The sequence below is a fragment of the Echeneis naucrates genome, chromosome 8 (genome assembly GCF_900963305.1).
Source record: "Echeneis naucrates chromosome 8, fEcheNa1.1, whole genome shotgun sequence".
Lineage (NCBI taxonomy): Eukaryota > Metazoa > Chordata > Actinopteri > Carangiformes > Echeneidae > Echeneis > Echeneis naucrates.
The window spans coordinates 3,325,825-3,340,638 of NC_042518.1; the positions used below are offsets into that span (position 1 = coordinate 3,325,825).

General features: G+C 42.1%; 1 protein-coding gene across 1 annotated transcript; it reads right to left on the reverse strand.

Moving 5' to 3' along the window:
- Positions 1-7,053: 7,053 nt before the first annotated feature.
- LOC115047203 (protein HEG) lies at positions 7,054-14,174 on the reverse strand. Its single transcript, XM_029507995.1, has 14 exons — positions 14,170-14,174; positions 12,256-12,734; positions 11,653-11,769; positions 11,365-11,463; positions 11,155-11,264; positions 11,016-11,074; positions 10,801-10,931; positions 10,559-10,699; positions 9,854-9,896; positions 9,700-9,737; positions 9,515-9,602; positions 8,647-8,842; positions 8,276-8,308; positions 7,054-7,932 (listed from the first exon to the last, which is right to left on the reverse strand). The coding sequence occupies exons 1-14, from the start codon at positions 14,172-14,174 to the stop codon at positions 7,804-7,806; spliced, it is 1,668 nt and encodes a 555-aa protein (XP_029363855.1). The 3' UTR covers positions 7,054-7,803.
- Between the last annotated feature and the right edge of the window lie 640 nt (positions 14,175-14,814).

Below are 14,814 nucleotides of genomic sequence, written 5' to 3' on the forward strand. Positions count from 1 at the left end.
CTCTGGCTGCTGCTGCTGCTCTCACAAACCTGCTGCCGCCGAGTGTCCGCCTCCTCCACGCTCGCTTTCTTTCTCTCTCTCTCTCTCTCTCTGCCTCTCCTGGCCCCTCCCCATACCATCCTGCTCCCTCCTTCCACAGCATCAGTGGATGAAGGCGGGCTGAGATGTTGTGTTTTTCTTGCTGATGAGATCCTGTAATGTTCACTTTGTGTCTCTGGAGTCTCTGATGGTCTCATAGAAAACAGGAGATTTTAAGGTTTTTGCTTTCAGTTCATCTGATTGAAAGAAACAAAACTTTAAAAGATTAACGTGATGATTTGAAGAATTACAGCATCAAACAAGAAGCAATAATCAATATGTTAATATTAATGTCACTTGTGTTGTTTACAATGATGTGGTTTTCTTTTCCTACTGAAAGTTTCAACATCTTCTGGCTAATTGGTTTAGTTTACTAAATCGTTTTGTTGCTGTTGTTTGTTTGTTTTTTTCTTTGTTTCAGGCCTTTGAGCCCAGCGGACACTACATGTTCAGCACCGAGCGACAGCCAAATGAAAGCCAGCAAGCATATTAGCATCTAGCTGCTAAAGAGACAGACGTTTCTTTTCTGGAGTTGGTGAAGGCCAAAACTGGGAAACAAGAATAAAGAATATTGGACTCCAAATGATTTATAATGTTCTTCCAGCTCTGGAAATATACAACTGTTTGCTTGTTTTGTCCCAGAATGGCTAAAAAAGCTTTAATTTGAAAATGAGCTCAAAAAAACGTTCCATCTGGCTCTAGTCTTTTTTGTATCACAGAGCAGCATGAAAAACAGGCTACAAATCTTTGGTGCATTGTAAATTTTGTCAGCGTGAACTTCTGGTTTGTCTCCAGATCTTCAGAGATGTACCTTTCAGAAAACGAGATACTGCCGTCTGTCTCCAGTTTAGGGACAAAACATGAGAGGCTCAAACTGGAGCTGCGAGATGCTGCAGATACGGTGAACTCTCTGAGAGTGTGTCAGTCCGATCCGCTGTCATTTTGGTTTGAGTCCTCTCCAACGTGCTCTGGAGGCTAATTGGATATGATCAGCTGAGCTCCCCTCCCCCTCCTCCTGAAGCTGAGGCTGTGGCAGCCCACATCCAGCTCCAGAGCAGCTGCTTGCTCTTTGTGCATGCAGCAACCGCACAACATCATAATGACGAGGCAGCCCCCCCTTCACTTCACTCCTCCATTCAGATGGTAATTGAGGGTGTTTCCAGGCTGTCTTTGCTGAGGTGATTTTAATTTAACTTTGTAAATGTGATAGAATATCACAGAATATAGGAGCTTAAAACGCTGTTTCATAAAAGCATTTTAAGCATCCTGATGAGTGTCTTATACACAAACTGCCGAGCTGCATTGACCATTATGTGTTTGAATGATCGGGATTCTTCTGCTGGAATATTTACAGCATCTCATGGATTTTTGCTCAAACTGACATTTCTTCATGAAGACGAGCAGCAGCTGAAGACTTTACAAACTTTTTTTTCTTTTAACAAGTCAGATTTAACGTGTAAACAAATCTACACGGATTATGACAACATATAAACAGGTTTGTAGATTTTCGCATCCCAGGACGTTCAAGCGATTCTTCCACATTTAAACAGACTGTCCCTATAAATGTATTCATAAACTGAAAAAATGTCAGAATAACCACAGCAGGTCACCTCAACAAAGATAGACTCCATTAATTACATTAGTGTTTGTTATGGGTCTTCGGTTTAATTGATTTGGAGGCATCTGTTGACCTCCTGCTTCGGGGCGCGGAAAAGGGCGACCTCATGTTCTCATTGAAGAGTGGAGGTCTGGCTCTGAGGTCCAGGCCGTCTCCTGACCCCACAAATCTGACTCAGGGTGGAGCTAACATCAGATTATAGGACACAGAGGACAGTCTGTGTTTACTTTACCACATGCGGCCTTTTGGGAAATTAGTCCGCCTCTTCGCTTCGTCACATGTGATTCCCTCTGGCACCTCAGCTCTGATCCTTTCTGTGAGCAGAATAATAAACCAGAGATGACTAAAATTGAACAAATCTCCCCAAATATCTTGTTCCATCCAATATCACACTCTTGACATACATTTTTGTAAAAATTCTATATTGCTATGATCAAATAAAAAAAACAAATCATCTCTTTTCAGAGGCAGAAATAATGTGTGCCGAACAGCCAAAGCATTTTCTCACTCCAGACAACATAAAAAAAACTAAATTCAGTTGCTCAGACAAAAATATGTCGTCTGAAGTATTCGTGGAAAAGATGTTTAGAAGACAAAGGACATACAGAAAGCTTTTTCCCCTGCTGTAGTCAGTGAACAAGACAGTGTGCCCTTTGAAATGATTTCATTTGTTCATAATTAGCCTGCAGTGAGAGAAGCGTGTTTCCACAGTATTTCCACAGTATGTCGGCCTGTTTACTCTGTTTACTGTAAATGTACAGGGTATGAATATGAAAACGATGTTGAAGCCTAAAAGCGCAGAATACCTTGCACATAACGCATTCTTCCGACTTATTATTCTTAAAAAAAGATTTAAATTGAACATGAGTCAGTTCAGTAGCACATCCCCAACTACCACGAGCTGCATGTAGTACAATTCCTGGCTTCGACTTGAAGCACGTCAATAAATAAATAAACATTAGGGAGGTGAACATTTTTGCACACTGCAGTGTGAGCTGTCACAGCTCAGGGGAAGTTTGTCATGAAGAAGAAATACCTCAAACTGAGTTAAAGGGACTTTTTTGGTCTCTATGTAAACCACTGTGAAGTTACTTTGTTATGATTTGGGACTAATTACATTTGATTTCACTTAATTACAGCTTTTCTTGACTCGTTGGCAGCAACATGGAGGGAATGAAAAGGTGAGTAATGGGGAGTGAAAGAGCTGCTGCTCTACACTCACTTCTGTCATGTTGGAGGACATCAGCACCGCTGCACCTCTGCAGGGCATACGCAGCTGTTAACACCCCGTCCAGCTGTGATCCAGCTGTGCCGCCTTCATCGGACACTGACGTCTCTTCAGATGAGAAGGAGAAGGCATACGCTTCCTCTCTCTCTGCCTGTGAGGGCAAAAAGACGAGGAGACATGATAAAAAATATCTGTTCTGTTGTCGATGTTTAGTTTGCACTTGACCTGTAAGTGGAGGAGGATTAACGCGGAGAGATGAAGGTCTCACATCTCTTGACAATACCAGGTGCGATCATATTTGCTGTTCCCCTTTCATCAGAACATTTGTCTGGAGACAGGAGGTTTAATGTCCTCTCAGACTAATGCCTTCCCGGCGCCACATCGTTCTCACCATCTCTCATCCTCCAAGAGTCGTCAACATGATTGTCTGGCCTATGCATTATCTGCTGGCACTCCTCCTGCTCTCTTCTTCTCTGACTGAGACAACAAAACGACAGATCTGGTTGTGACCAATCGCACGATCGAAGGAAGAAAAGTGATTGAAAACACAGAAGAAGCCGAATCTTGGAACTGTTCAGGTTGTATACTACAATAAAACGACAGTGTATGACATTTATTGTGTCCAAACACATGTTGAAACGATTGAAAACACATAACATATAAACAACTCCAAAAGACACCAAGCAAATACAAGGAGATACGAAAAAAAACATCTAAAAAGATGCAAAACTACCATAAAGGGACGACAGAGAGATGCAACAACATCAGCAAAGACGAAAAAACAAGTTTAGAAAATGTACATAAAAGGAGAGATTACAACCAAAAAGATGGAACGCAAACATCTAAATGAAGACGAGATAATAAAAAAACAAGAAAACTGCTTCTTTAAAGCCACCAGAAGGAGGTGCAAAATATTTTTCTTCTTTTTTTTGTTTTTTACTTTAAACTACAACCACAAATTGACAAAGATGCATAAAGGAAAAGATAAAAAAGATAAAACTACAACTTTAGAGATGCAAAATTTCTACAAAACAGATACAAAAATAAGCAAAGACTGTGAAAAAGACAACAAAATGGAAAAGTTATCAGAAAATGACCAAAATGAGACGAAACACAAGATCCACGACAAAGATCTAAAAAAAATACCTAAAAAGGCAACCAAGAAAAGCTGCTTCGCTGTGGAAAAGTGAACGGTTTGGAAATTTTTTCCAGTTTAAAGTTATTTTTCATTATCTGGTCACTGACACTGCACTAAAAAATGCCTTTACTGTCAATAAAAATGACCTTTGAATGGTTTTATCGTCTTCGGCCATCATGCTGTGAAGGAGGAGGGAGGCTGCAGAATTCCCAGGGGAATTTTTATTTATTTATTTATTTATTTTTATTTTTTGGCACCTGTTAGCTGAGACTATAAGGTTGCTGGGAAATGTTTCATAATTTTATGTACCTCACTGGCTGTTGCGGAGCTGCATTAGTGAAAGTGAATTACAGCCCTCCATGTGATCTAATAAAGCCAGAGAGAGGAAGGGAGGAGGAGAGAGAGCCAGTGAAAACAAAAGGAGCAAATTCTGTCAGATTCATTGCCTTAATATATCCAAGCAGGTGGCTTCGGCCTACTTTGTGGAACTTTTGGCGGGAATTTATTCGACTCATTTTGCTGATGTTTGTGGATTGTAAACTCTCGTCTCCATCTGCTGCAGTTTAAAACCTCTCTAATCTTTTTCCCTCAGTTTGCTTCGTAAGCGGCAGTCTGCCGTCGTTTATATCGTCCCATCTTCAATATAATATCCCATAAGATTTCACTTCTTTTTATAAGTTTTGAAATAAATGTCTCATTAAAATTGATGCTGTGACCTTTCAAACACACAATATATAAAGTTATGTGATTAGAGGGGAAGCTCTTGACAGCTGAAGCTTAACTGCATCCAATAAGAAATGTCACAATGTTTAAATTCAAAATTCGTTTATTTTGTTTGTTTGACCAAAAAAAAAAAAAAAGTCTGAACATTAGAAACCTGCGCAGTTTTGGCCTCAGTGTCTGTATTGTGTTGATGCAGTTGTTCTCAATCACACAACACCTACACACTAATAAATAACACTGAATGATCTCTTTCCCTTTTGACTTCAATTGGTCCTCAACTTAACTTTGGAGGCCTTAAAATCACGGAGCTGTGACTTTACTTGAGGTATTAAAGTTGAGCCACAATCTTCTCTCAGATTAGTTTATGAACTAAATGAATACCAACTGGTGCAGATCTTCTCAGTCCACTTTGCAAAATACTGAAATGTGTTAAAATCGTGTTTTTTTTTTTTTTTTTTTCACCTGAAGGTGTTATGAAAATCACAGCCGACAGAATCAGAGGCTCGTCGTGGAGCCACAGATTGTCACCAACAGTTGGTCCACACTGTGTCTGAATTTCAGCCTCTCTGGGAAAAGGAAGTTCCTGAACTTGGCAGTCCAGCACATTTATCTCAGTGGCTCAATGCTGATTTGATTGTGTGCCCATTCCCACAGCTCCAGCAGGTCAAATAACTGAGATTCGTAGCTCACGGCTGCTAAGTGGTCTATCGATCAGTCAGCTGAGCCCGTGGGCTGATGGGATGTGCTGCAGCGGGCCGAGTTAGGACTTGGCAGGCTTGATAATGGACGCAAAATACGATGCATTCCTCCACAGACAAGAAGTACCGCCTTGGCTAACGGAGAAGTGTGCATGACAGACAACGGAGGAATTAAAGCGAAAAATATAAGTTAATGATGAATTCAGTTCCCAACACAGTTAATACGTCTGAATGTGTACTTTTTATATCAGTCGGTAATTAAGGCTTAAAGCCAAACTGGGAAATAATAAATAACCTTATGATAAATCTTTACAGGCAGATTGCAGATGGTAATGAGCTTAAAACTAAATTTAAAGTTTAAAGTTTTTGCAGGAGCCAGATTCCCTCAGTGGAGAGAAATCAGAAAGTCTCTTCCTGCCTGCGGACGCTCCATGAGGCCGGCTTCGATGTAAAGCCAAAGATCAGGATGCTAAACACGCTTACTCCATGTGAACACATGGAAACATAAACCAACACAGCACACGACCATCTGATTTGCACCCCCTCTACACCAGTTACAGTCTGATCCAGCGACCCAATGCCCGAGATTAAGGCCTGGCAAAGCCAGATTTAGCCTCCCAGCAAACCAAATCCCAGTTTTTAAGAGCCTGTGAGGAGCAGACTCCTGCCCTGTCATGCCTGCCAAGTTACCAAATCATAAAACATCTGAGGCTTTCAGGACGACAAAGAGCTGCACAACGAGCAGGGAGGTGGAGTACTTTGGAGTCCACAGTCAACATCAGATCCTCATCCAAAATAATCCCATTAACACGGTGATTCATGAGGCAGCACCGTCACGTCAGAAAGGCTTTTGCTGCCGCTGTTGTGTGATGAAGTGCAACTATACCTCGACATTATTCAGTGTCACTAAGAGTGGCTGAGCTGTGAAAGCAAAAATGAAATCCGAGAACTCAGACTGACTGTTTTTATCAGGCTGGCTAAAAAGACCTGTCACTGCCTGCAGCGACAGGAACAGAATACTTTTTTTAACCCTCAGGGAAAATGTAATTATTGTTGGTCCTTTTACTGCATGAAAAGTTTTTTATTTGGTTGTCTGTTTCAAATTTCTTAGAACTATTTACTCCTTTTGGCTTGAAATTTGTGTTACTTCATATCTGGCCAAGGACCTGCAGACACATTCACAGTGACTCTGATTAATGTGACCGCTCTATAAATGAATAAACTACATTTAAAATAAATCCCCCAAACACCATGCACACTGAGAAAGGAAAAGAGAAAAGGTCAGACACCATAGTAATCAACTAAAGGTATAAAACCTAAAAAATGTCAGGAGGAAACAAACTTTTTTCCAGCTTCTGTAGCCTTCCTTCTTCTTACATTAACTTTTAGCTCACCAGGTCTCAGAAATAATGGAGCATTTTGAATTACAGAACATGGACACACATTTGGTCAAATAAACCGTAAAGAAGTTTTAAGCACTGTTAAACCCGCTGCATTTATCAATAAGCAAAACCAAGTTTGTTTTCTTTATTATTTATCATTTATTATTTCCACCGTATACACACACTTGCAAATTCTCTGCCAAAGTTATTTACAAAAAAAATGTACACACTTAGAAAATAGTGTCTCAGACACACAAAGATAAATATATATCTATATGAGCGTATTCAGAGGAAATGTATACAAGTGATAATTGGCACATCCAGGAGGATCCAGCAGGCTTTATCACCACAGTTGCATTATGTTTTCTATTTGTTAGCAGAACAGGCACATTTTGCAAGTACTCAGTTTTAGATAGCTACTATAGAAATCCCTTAAAAAAAACACCCACAACCAGGGATCCAGCCCCTTTAGTCATTCAAGATTTATTTTCTTAAAAATAATCATAAAAAATAAGTCTGGTGTTCCCAGAAGGAACACATTCAATTTACTGATGATCAGAGGAAAACTGGTGGTAAACTCAAAACACACTTTAGTGCAATTAGCAGTGAAAGACGCTTCGTATTAAAAGCCTACAGAATGATTTTCTTTAAGCATAAAAAAGTCAAATGTACCTTTAAAAAAACAGGAGCTCATTTATATGCGTTATATTGAGCAACAGCAACATCTACTGGTTATTTTAAACAAAAACAGACGTGACATAAAAAAAAAAAAAAAGTTCTCGCTCATCAAACAAATCTCTTTGGTGGCTGTTTCCCAGATGAGAAATGTTCGTTGTGATTTGCTGTAAACCCGATAAATAACCTGGTTCTCCTCAGGAAACAAGTCCCAGAGTTTTGAAATCAGTGACCCCGTTTGGACACAACAGTTTCTCCATCACTCAGTTATTCTTCTCGTCCCCCGGTAAGAAGTAGGGGTTCTCGTGGCCTTGGACCAGGTAGGAGTAACGGGAGGGATTTTTACCTTTGAAGGTCTTCATCCCCTCCGGGTTGAGATCGTATGATCCCGACTGAAATGTCAGTGAAATAGTGTCAGTGCATTAGTGTCTTTTAGATGTTGGTGGTGGTGGGGGGGGGCTTCTCACACTCGCACACATGCTCACCAAAGCAGAGTAACCACAGTCACCAACATGCAGCGACTATCCCCAAACTATCATTGGCTGATTTTCCTTTGAAGAAGACGAAAGCGTGCTGCTTTCCACAACAATGACAGATCTCCCATCAAACTTCCCATCACCTAAAAACCCACCCAGCTCGATTTCTTTTTCTTTTTCTTTTACTGTGGCTGTTCTACACAAGCAGCAGGGGGCATCAAGGCAAAAATCAGAATCTAGAAGCAAAGCCGTGCCTTACCTTTTTCCATCCTCTCGACTTCGGTTGACCCCCCTAAATCAACACACTGGGAGTCAGGCAAAGCCAGCAGCATAGGAGGGAGCTACGTGCTACCACTACATTCACATTCTGAGTGATTGGGTTAAAACATCGTCATGAAAGCATCTACTCTGATACAGAAGGATCAGGGGTCCGCTGAGCAGGGATTTGTTAATATGCAGGTCAAAATAAGGTCAATGTCACAGGCATTGGAAAGACTGTTTCAGTGTTTAGCAGGTCTTCCCCGCACACTGAAACCAAGAAGTTTGGAGCAACGCTGGACTAATTAGACTGTGAGTCTGAGGATTAGTGGAGAATCGTTCAGAGCTACAAAGACGGCAGAGAAAACTCACCAGTCCGTTGCTGCTGTGCTTATTGTCCACCAAAGCTCGGGTGCTGCCCCCTTCTGTCATCTCTATGGAGGGGGAAGCGTCCCAGTTGGTGGTGGCTCGGGGGATGGGGGTGACGCCCGCGGGCCAGGGCTGGTTTAGTTCATCTGATGAGTACGGACTGCTGTCGGGGTCCGACTTACTCTTTCTGCATCTCTTGCTAACGTGCAGACAGACAGGAAGCATAAAATGAAAGATGCTATTCGCGGCCACAGTTTGAAGCAAAAACTACACTAACAAACCATGAACCACATGTTCCTTCATGACTAAATATTACTGAACTAAAGTATTCTGTAGCTCTGTTGGAGTAACATTCGGAGACAATTACAGTGCAAAGCTGTGAAGAAAATACTGTGCCTTAAAACAAACAAACAAAAAAAAACTTCAACATTATATTTCTGTCGTGTTTCTAAAGATTCACATTCTGACTAAGAGCAAAGAGACTGAGTGTCAGAAACAGGAAGGAAGTCAAACTACAAAAATATTCTCTACATTGTTTGTTTGGTCTTTTGTGGCTTTTTGGGGAAGAAATATGCTGAATATCAAGTTGCCTTCTTCATTAATATCCCAGTGAAAATTAGATTGGTGATTTGAAAAGATCAAACTTGTTTCAACTTTTTCAAAAATAATAATAATTGAAATAATTAAAGATTTAATTGACCCTAGACGTGTAAACACTAAACTAAAACATTCCAAGACTGCAAAACCTTTGACCTGAAATAACTAAAAACATACAGAGAGGGATAGTTTTTTACCTCCAGAGAGTTTATGGTGATATCATATGATATATAACACATGAAACAAACAAAACTGAGGCTGGTAGTTTTCTTACCAGCAGTAATAAATGAGCAAAGCCAGGAGCAGGATGAGGAGCACTCCTCCCAGCACACAGGAGATGACCACCACTGCCAGCAGAGCCGCTGGAAAGACACAATTTAACAAGTAAGTGTGCACATATTTATTAGTGCTGCTGCTTTGTTGTTATGACGTTGGCTTTGTAATAGTGTCGTTACTCACGGTCATTGCAGTTGAAGCCAGCGTGTCCGAATGCACAACTGGAAAAAAAAGAATGAGATTCACGTTTCACAGCTGACCTTTTAGAGAGCTGGTTATTGGGGAAGCTGCTAACTTCACTTCAGCATTTCCAATAATTAAAAACAGCTCAACTCACGGTTTGCATGTATCTCCCGCTGCGTACTGCCCGCTCGGACAAGCTGGAAAAAGAAACAATAACTGAAAGGAACGCACAAACAAACATCCTGCACGCAGAAATGAGGACATACAGTTACAGACTCAGTCACAGTGGATGGAGAAAAACCCGTACGGCTGATTACACATACAGTGAAAACATCAGTACAATGAGAGCCTCTTGATCTGGAGTCTGCATGACGACCTTTGACAGACAAGCACAGAATAGTGTATTATGTTTGTCCTGAGAAAAGGGGGCCATCTGCAGCGTGATGTCTGGAGCTAAAGGTCTGATTCTTTATTAGCTCTTCCTACAGCTGATCTCCTCGCTCTTCGAGAGGTTTCCAGGGAAACAACCCCGTTAAAAAGAACTAAATTTAAGAGATAAATGAAGTGGGGGTTAAGGTCGGTGTGGAGAAAAGGCTGCAGCTCTTGACCTTGTCCCGGCGTCTCGCTCCCCGTTGCTTTCTCCCCCTCATTCTCACACTGCAACTATTTCGGCAAGGATAAGAAGTTTTTGTTACAGTTCAGTTGACTGTAGCTCAGCTGGGAGGTTTTCAGTCGGGCCTGATCTCAGACACCACGGGCCGTCTGCTCTTACAGCAGCAGCACAATGAAGGATTTTCAAATAGAAGAGGCGTGACATAAACACTAGCACATTCATCAAACCTTACTTTGATGGCTTTACCTCTGCAGATGCTTTCTGAGTATATGTTGGAGACGTAGCCTTCTTTACAGGAACAAACAGGCCTGGCATTGGTTACGCTGCACGCCGTGGTGGTGCGATCGCAGAATGACGGCTCCTGCTCACACAGGTTTTCACCTTTGACTGATACAACATGTGAGTAAAATACATATTATTTAGGTCAGGTTCCCCTCCAAATAAAACTACACTTCCCTCTAATTATCCATTATATTAGCAGAACTTACTTGTGAATGTAGCATTCGCCAAAAATCCAGTAGACCTATTTATAGCCGCGTCGATGGCCCGACTAACAGACGCTTCAGTGATGTTGGTTTTATCAAAGATGTTATTCACTGTGGCTAGAACACTTCCTGGTCTGGAGGATTGTAAAGAAGATCGAAAGAAGCTCAGTAAACTTTTGTAACCTGAGGCAAAGTGTGTTTGTGCAGAGAGTACTCACTGAAGCTGGAAGACATCAGATCTAATGTACCCCTGCTGATCTTTGAGGGCTTCGCGGAGCTGTGAAGGAGAATAAACTTGTGATTTAATGACTGAGGCGGCGTTTTGTTCTCAACACGTTTTGTGAGGTCAAAACGTACCACGGCTGAGATGGTGGCTGCCGTCATCTGGAAAACGGCCGAGGACCTGTTGCTCATTTCAGGTTGAAAAGTCAAGGAGGTCAAATGAAGCTGTCCTGGGAACACTTGGGCTGCGTAGAAAAACATACCAACAACAAAAAGTTATCACAGCCACCTGCCCTGTTACAATCCCATCATCTGACTCCACATTTCACATTGTTACGCTCTTACCGGAGACACAGACGCCGTTCTGCAGGAAGCTACCAGAGACACACTGGCATGTGCTATTAAGACAAACACTTTGAATCGGGCACGGGATGAAAGGACAAACTGATGAGAGAATGAAGATAAATGCTTTGAACGACTGAAAAATGCTTTGAAACTGGAAAAATAAATATATCAACAACGAGCTAGATCCCTCTGAGGCTTCATAAATTCACGTCACCATCATAAAATACGGATTATATTATTTTTTTTCTTCACATATCTGAAAACATCACTTCAGTGAAGGTTACTGACTGCTGACTGGGCTTGGCGTGGGGATGGGTGGGGCTGCCGTGGTGGAGGTGTTGGTGGTCATGTCCGTCGGCTGCTGGGTGGTGCTGGCGTTGGGTAACGTTGTGGCATTTCCAGGAGCTAGTTCAGTTAAATGCAAAATAAATAAATAAATAAATAAATAAATAAAAAATTACACAAACAACAACGATTTATAGAACGCGCTATAAATCACAAATGGTTTACAATCCTGCAGGTGACTTTTGCTACGACTTTTAGATTGATTTCTAACTTTATAAACCTGAGTGGGTTACAGTTTACACGAAGCAAGCTGGAAGGACTCGCAACATTTGATTTATTTCTATATTTTGTCACATTTATATCTGTAAGGTATCAAATATGTAGTATATAAAACCCATCAGAAGCTGTAGTGACAGAAAATGGGCGTTTTAAAGGCAAACACCAAGTTAAGATGGCTGCTACAATATTTCCTTTTGGAACATTTTTGAGATTAATTTACGATTTCGGAGGTGACACAGTGGATTTAGCATTTGTGACCTCCCACTGGTAAATCATGCAGCTTCCACACTGATTTCTGTCTCACCTGCAGAACACAAAGCGTCTTACCTTCTGGGGTTGTTGCTGAGGGACTAAGGGTGGTGCTGTTTTCTGGGGGGGTGGTTGAAGGGACGGAGGTGGATGGAGGACTCTCAGAGGGGGTGCTGGTGGAGTTTGTGGGTGAAGCTGTTGTTAGAACATCTGTAGAGTTTTCTGCTGTTACAGGATTTGTAGCTGTTGAGTTGATGTTGGTTTGTGTGGTTGGAGCCATTGAGTTGGTGCTTGACTGTGTCATACTAGTTGTGTCATTGTTAGTCTGTGTGGTCACTGATGTTACAGTCGTGTGATTGTTGGTCTGTGTGGTTGGTGTAGTTACAGTTGTGTGATTGTTGGTCTGTGTGGTCGGTGTAGTTGTAATTGTGTCGTCGTTGGTTTGTGTGGTTGTAGTTGTGTCGTTGTTGGTTTGTGTGGTTGTAGTTGTGTCGTTGTTGGTTTGTGTGGTTGTAGTTGTGTCGTTGTTGGTTTGTGTGGTTGTAGTTGTGTCCGTGCTGTGTGTTGGTGCAGTTGTAGTTGTGTCCGTGCTGTGTGTTGTTGGTGCAGTTGTAGTTGTGTCCGTGCTGTGTGTTGTTGGTGCAGTTGTAGTTGTGTCCATGCTGTGTGTTGGTGCAGTTGTAGTTGTGTCCATGCTGTGTGTTGTTGCAGTTGTAGTTGTGTCCATGCTGTGTGTTGTTGGTGCAGTTGTAGTTGTGTCCATGCTGTGTGTTGTTGGTGCAGTTGTAGTTGTGTCCGTGCTGTGTGTTGTTGGTGCAGTTGTAGTTGTGTCCGTGCTGTGTGTTGTTGGTGCAGTTGTAGTTGTGTCCGTGCTGTGTGTTGTTGGTGCAGTTGTAGTTGTGTCCGTGCTGTGTGTTGGTGCAGTTGTAGTTGTGTCCATGCTGTGTGTTGTTGGTGCAGTTGTAGTTGTGTCCGTGCTGTGTGTTGGTGCAGTTGTAGTTGTGTCCATACTGTGTGTTGTTGGTGCAGTTGTAGTTGTGTCCGTGCTGTGTGTTGGTGCAGTTGTAGTTGTGTCCGTGCTGTGTGTTGGTGCAGTTGTAGTTGTGTCCGTGCTGTGTGTTGGTGCAGTTGTAGTTGTGTCCATGCTGTGTGTTGTTGGTGCAGTTGTAGTCGTGTCCGTGCTGTGTGTTGTTGGTGCAGTTGTGTCCGTGCTGTGTGTTGGTGCAGTTGTAGTTGTGTCCGTGCTGTGTGTTGTTGGTGCAGTTGTAGTTGTGTCCGTGCTGTGTGTTGGTGCAGTTGTAGTTGTGTCCGTGCTGTGTGTTGGTGCAGTTGTAGTTGTGTCCGTGCTGTGTGTTGTTGGTGCAGTTGTAGTTGTGTCCGTGCTGTGTGTTGTTGGTGCAGTTGTAGTTGTGTCCGTGCTGTGTGTTGTTGGTGCAGTTGTAGTTGTGTCCGTGCTGTGTGTTGTTAGTGCAGTTGTAGTTGTGTCCGTGCTGTGTGTTGGTGCAGTTGTAGTTGTGTCCGTGCTGTGTGTTGTTGGTGCAGTTGTAGTTGTGTCCGTGCTGTGTGTTGTTGGTGCAGTTGTAGTTGTGTCCGTGCTGTGTGTTGTTGGTGCAGTTGTAGCAGCGGTGGTGGATCCGTCCGTCATTCCTACGAGCGAAACAAAAAATAACATTTCAGCAGATTAAATCTGAATTCCTTCTGTTTTGGTTTTTGCCTTCAGCTCGATGTGTCGGCCATGTTTTGGTTGTGTAGTTAAAGTTGTCGTTCATTATTCTTGGTATTAGAACTCACAAAACGATTTAATGTCTAATTATGCCGACTAAATGAGGAGAGTAGCTCATGTATCAATCAGAACGTATTTAATGTCTGTACGTTCACATTCTCAGCAGATTGGACGGATGGATATTAAATATTCTGTGTTCACAAACGAATTAGATCGATTTTGTTTGCGTCGATATTTCAATACGATTGTTCTTCTTCCAGAAAACTCACTTCATTTGAGAATTAGTTGTAACTCCAGCAGAGAAGCGTGAGCAAAACAAATGTGAATTTGAAACTTTTTTTTTTTTTTTTCAAAGGGCTAATGACTCAGTGAGACACATTTTATGGCTTCAACACGGAGGGCAACAAAGTTGTGTCCTGAACAAACACTGAATATCAAAGTGTGTGGAAAGTTGGGAAGAACTGTGACTCAGCAGATAAGAGCTGCGGTAAGTGACTGCTGTTCGGCCCACAAACTTCATTTGACCACCTAAAAAGAGCGATCTGCCTCCTATTTGTCCGATGTGCTGCCGTGACGCCGGTTCAGACTCTCCGGTTTGTGTTTCCGGAGGAAGAGGGGGAGGAAGAGGGGAAGCCGGAGGGCAACGAACGGCAGGAGGTCTTAGATAATGGCCGAGTGTGTTTACCTCCTCGTCTGTATGCGCTGAAAGATTACATTCAAAGCCTAAACCCTAACCCTTTCATCAGCCAGAGAACGAGAACATGTGGCCAGTGGACGCCTTGCACAAACTGTTTTCTCCAGTAAAGGAAGTGGTGAGAAAGACTAATATCAGATCCTGAGCAAGATTTGATTATTCTCTTTGGATGACATAATGTCTTTATCACTTCGTAACCAAGACTGATTTGGAGATAAAA

Excerpts from the sequence above, each read along its gene's own strand:
- LOC115047203 (XM_029507995.1), bottom strand. Across the intron at positions 11,464-11,652 it reads CACGCCAAGCCCAGTCAGCA|TTTGTCCTTTCATCCCGTGC; the intron begins GTCAGTAACCTT and ends TTCTCTCATCAG. Across the intron at positions 8,309-8,646 it reads AGCACAGCAGCAACGGACTG|GGGGGTCAACCGAAGTCGAG; the intron begins GTGAGTTTTCTC and ends GTGTTGATTTAG.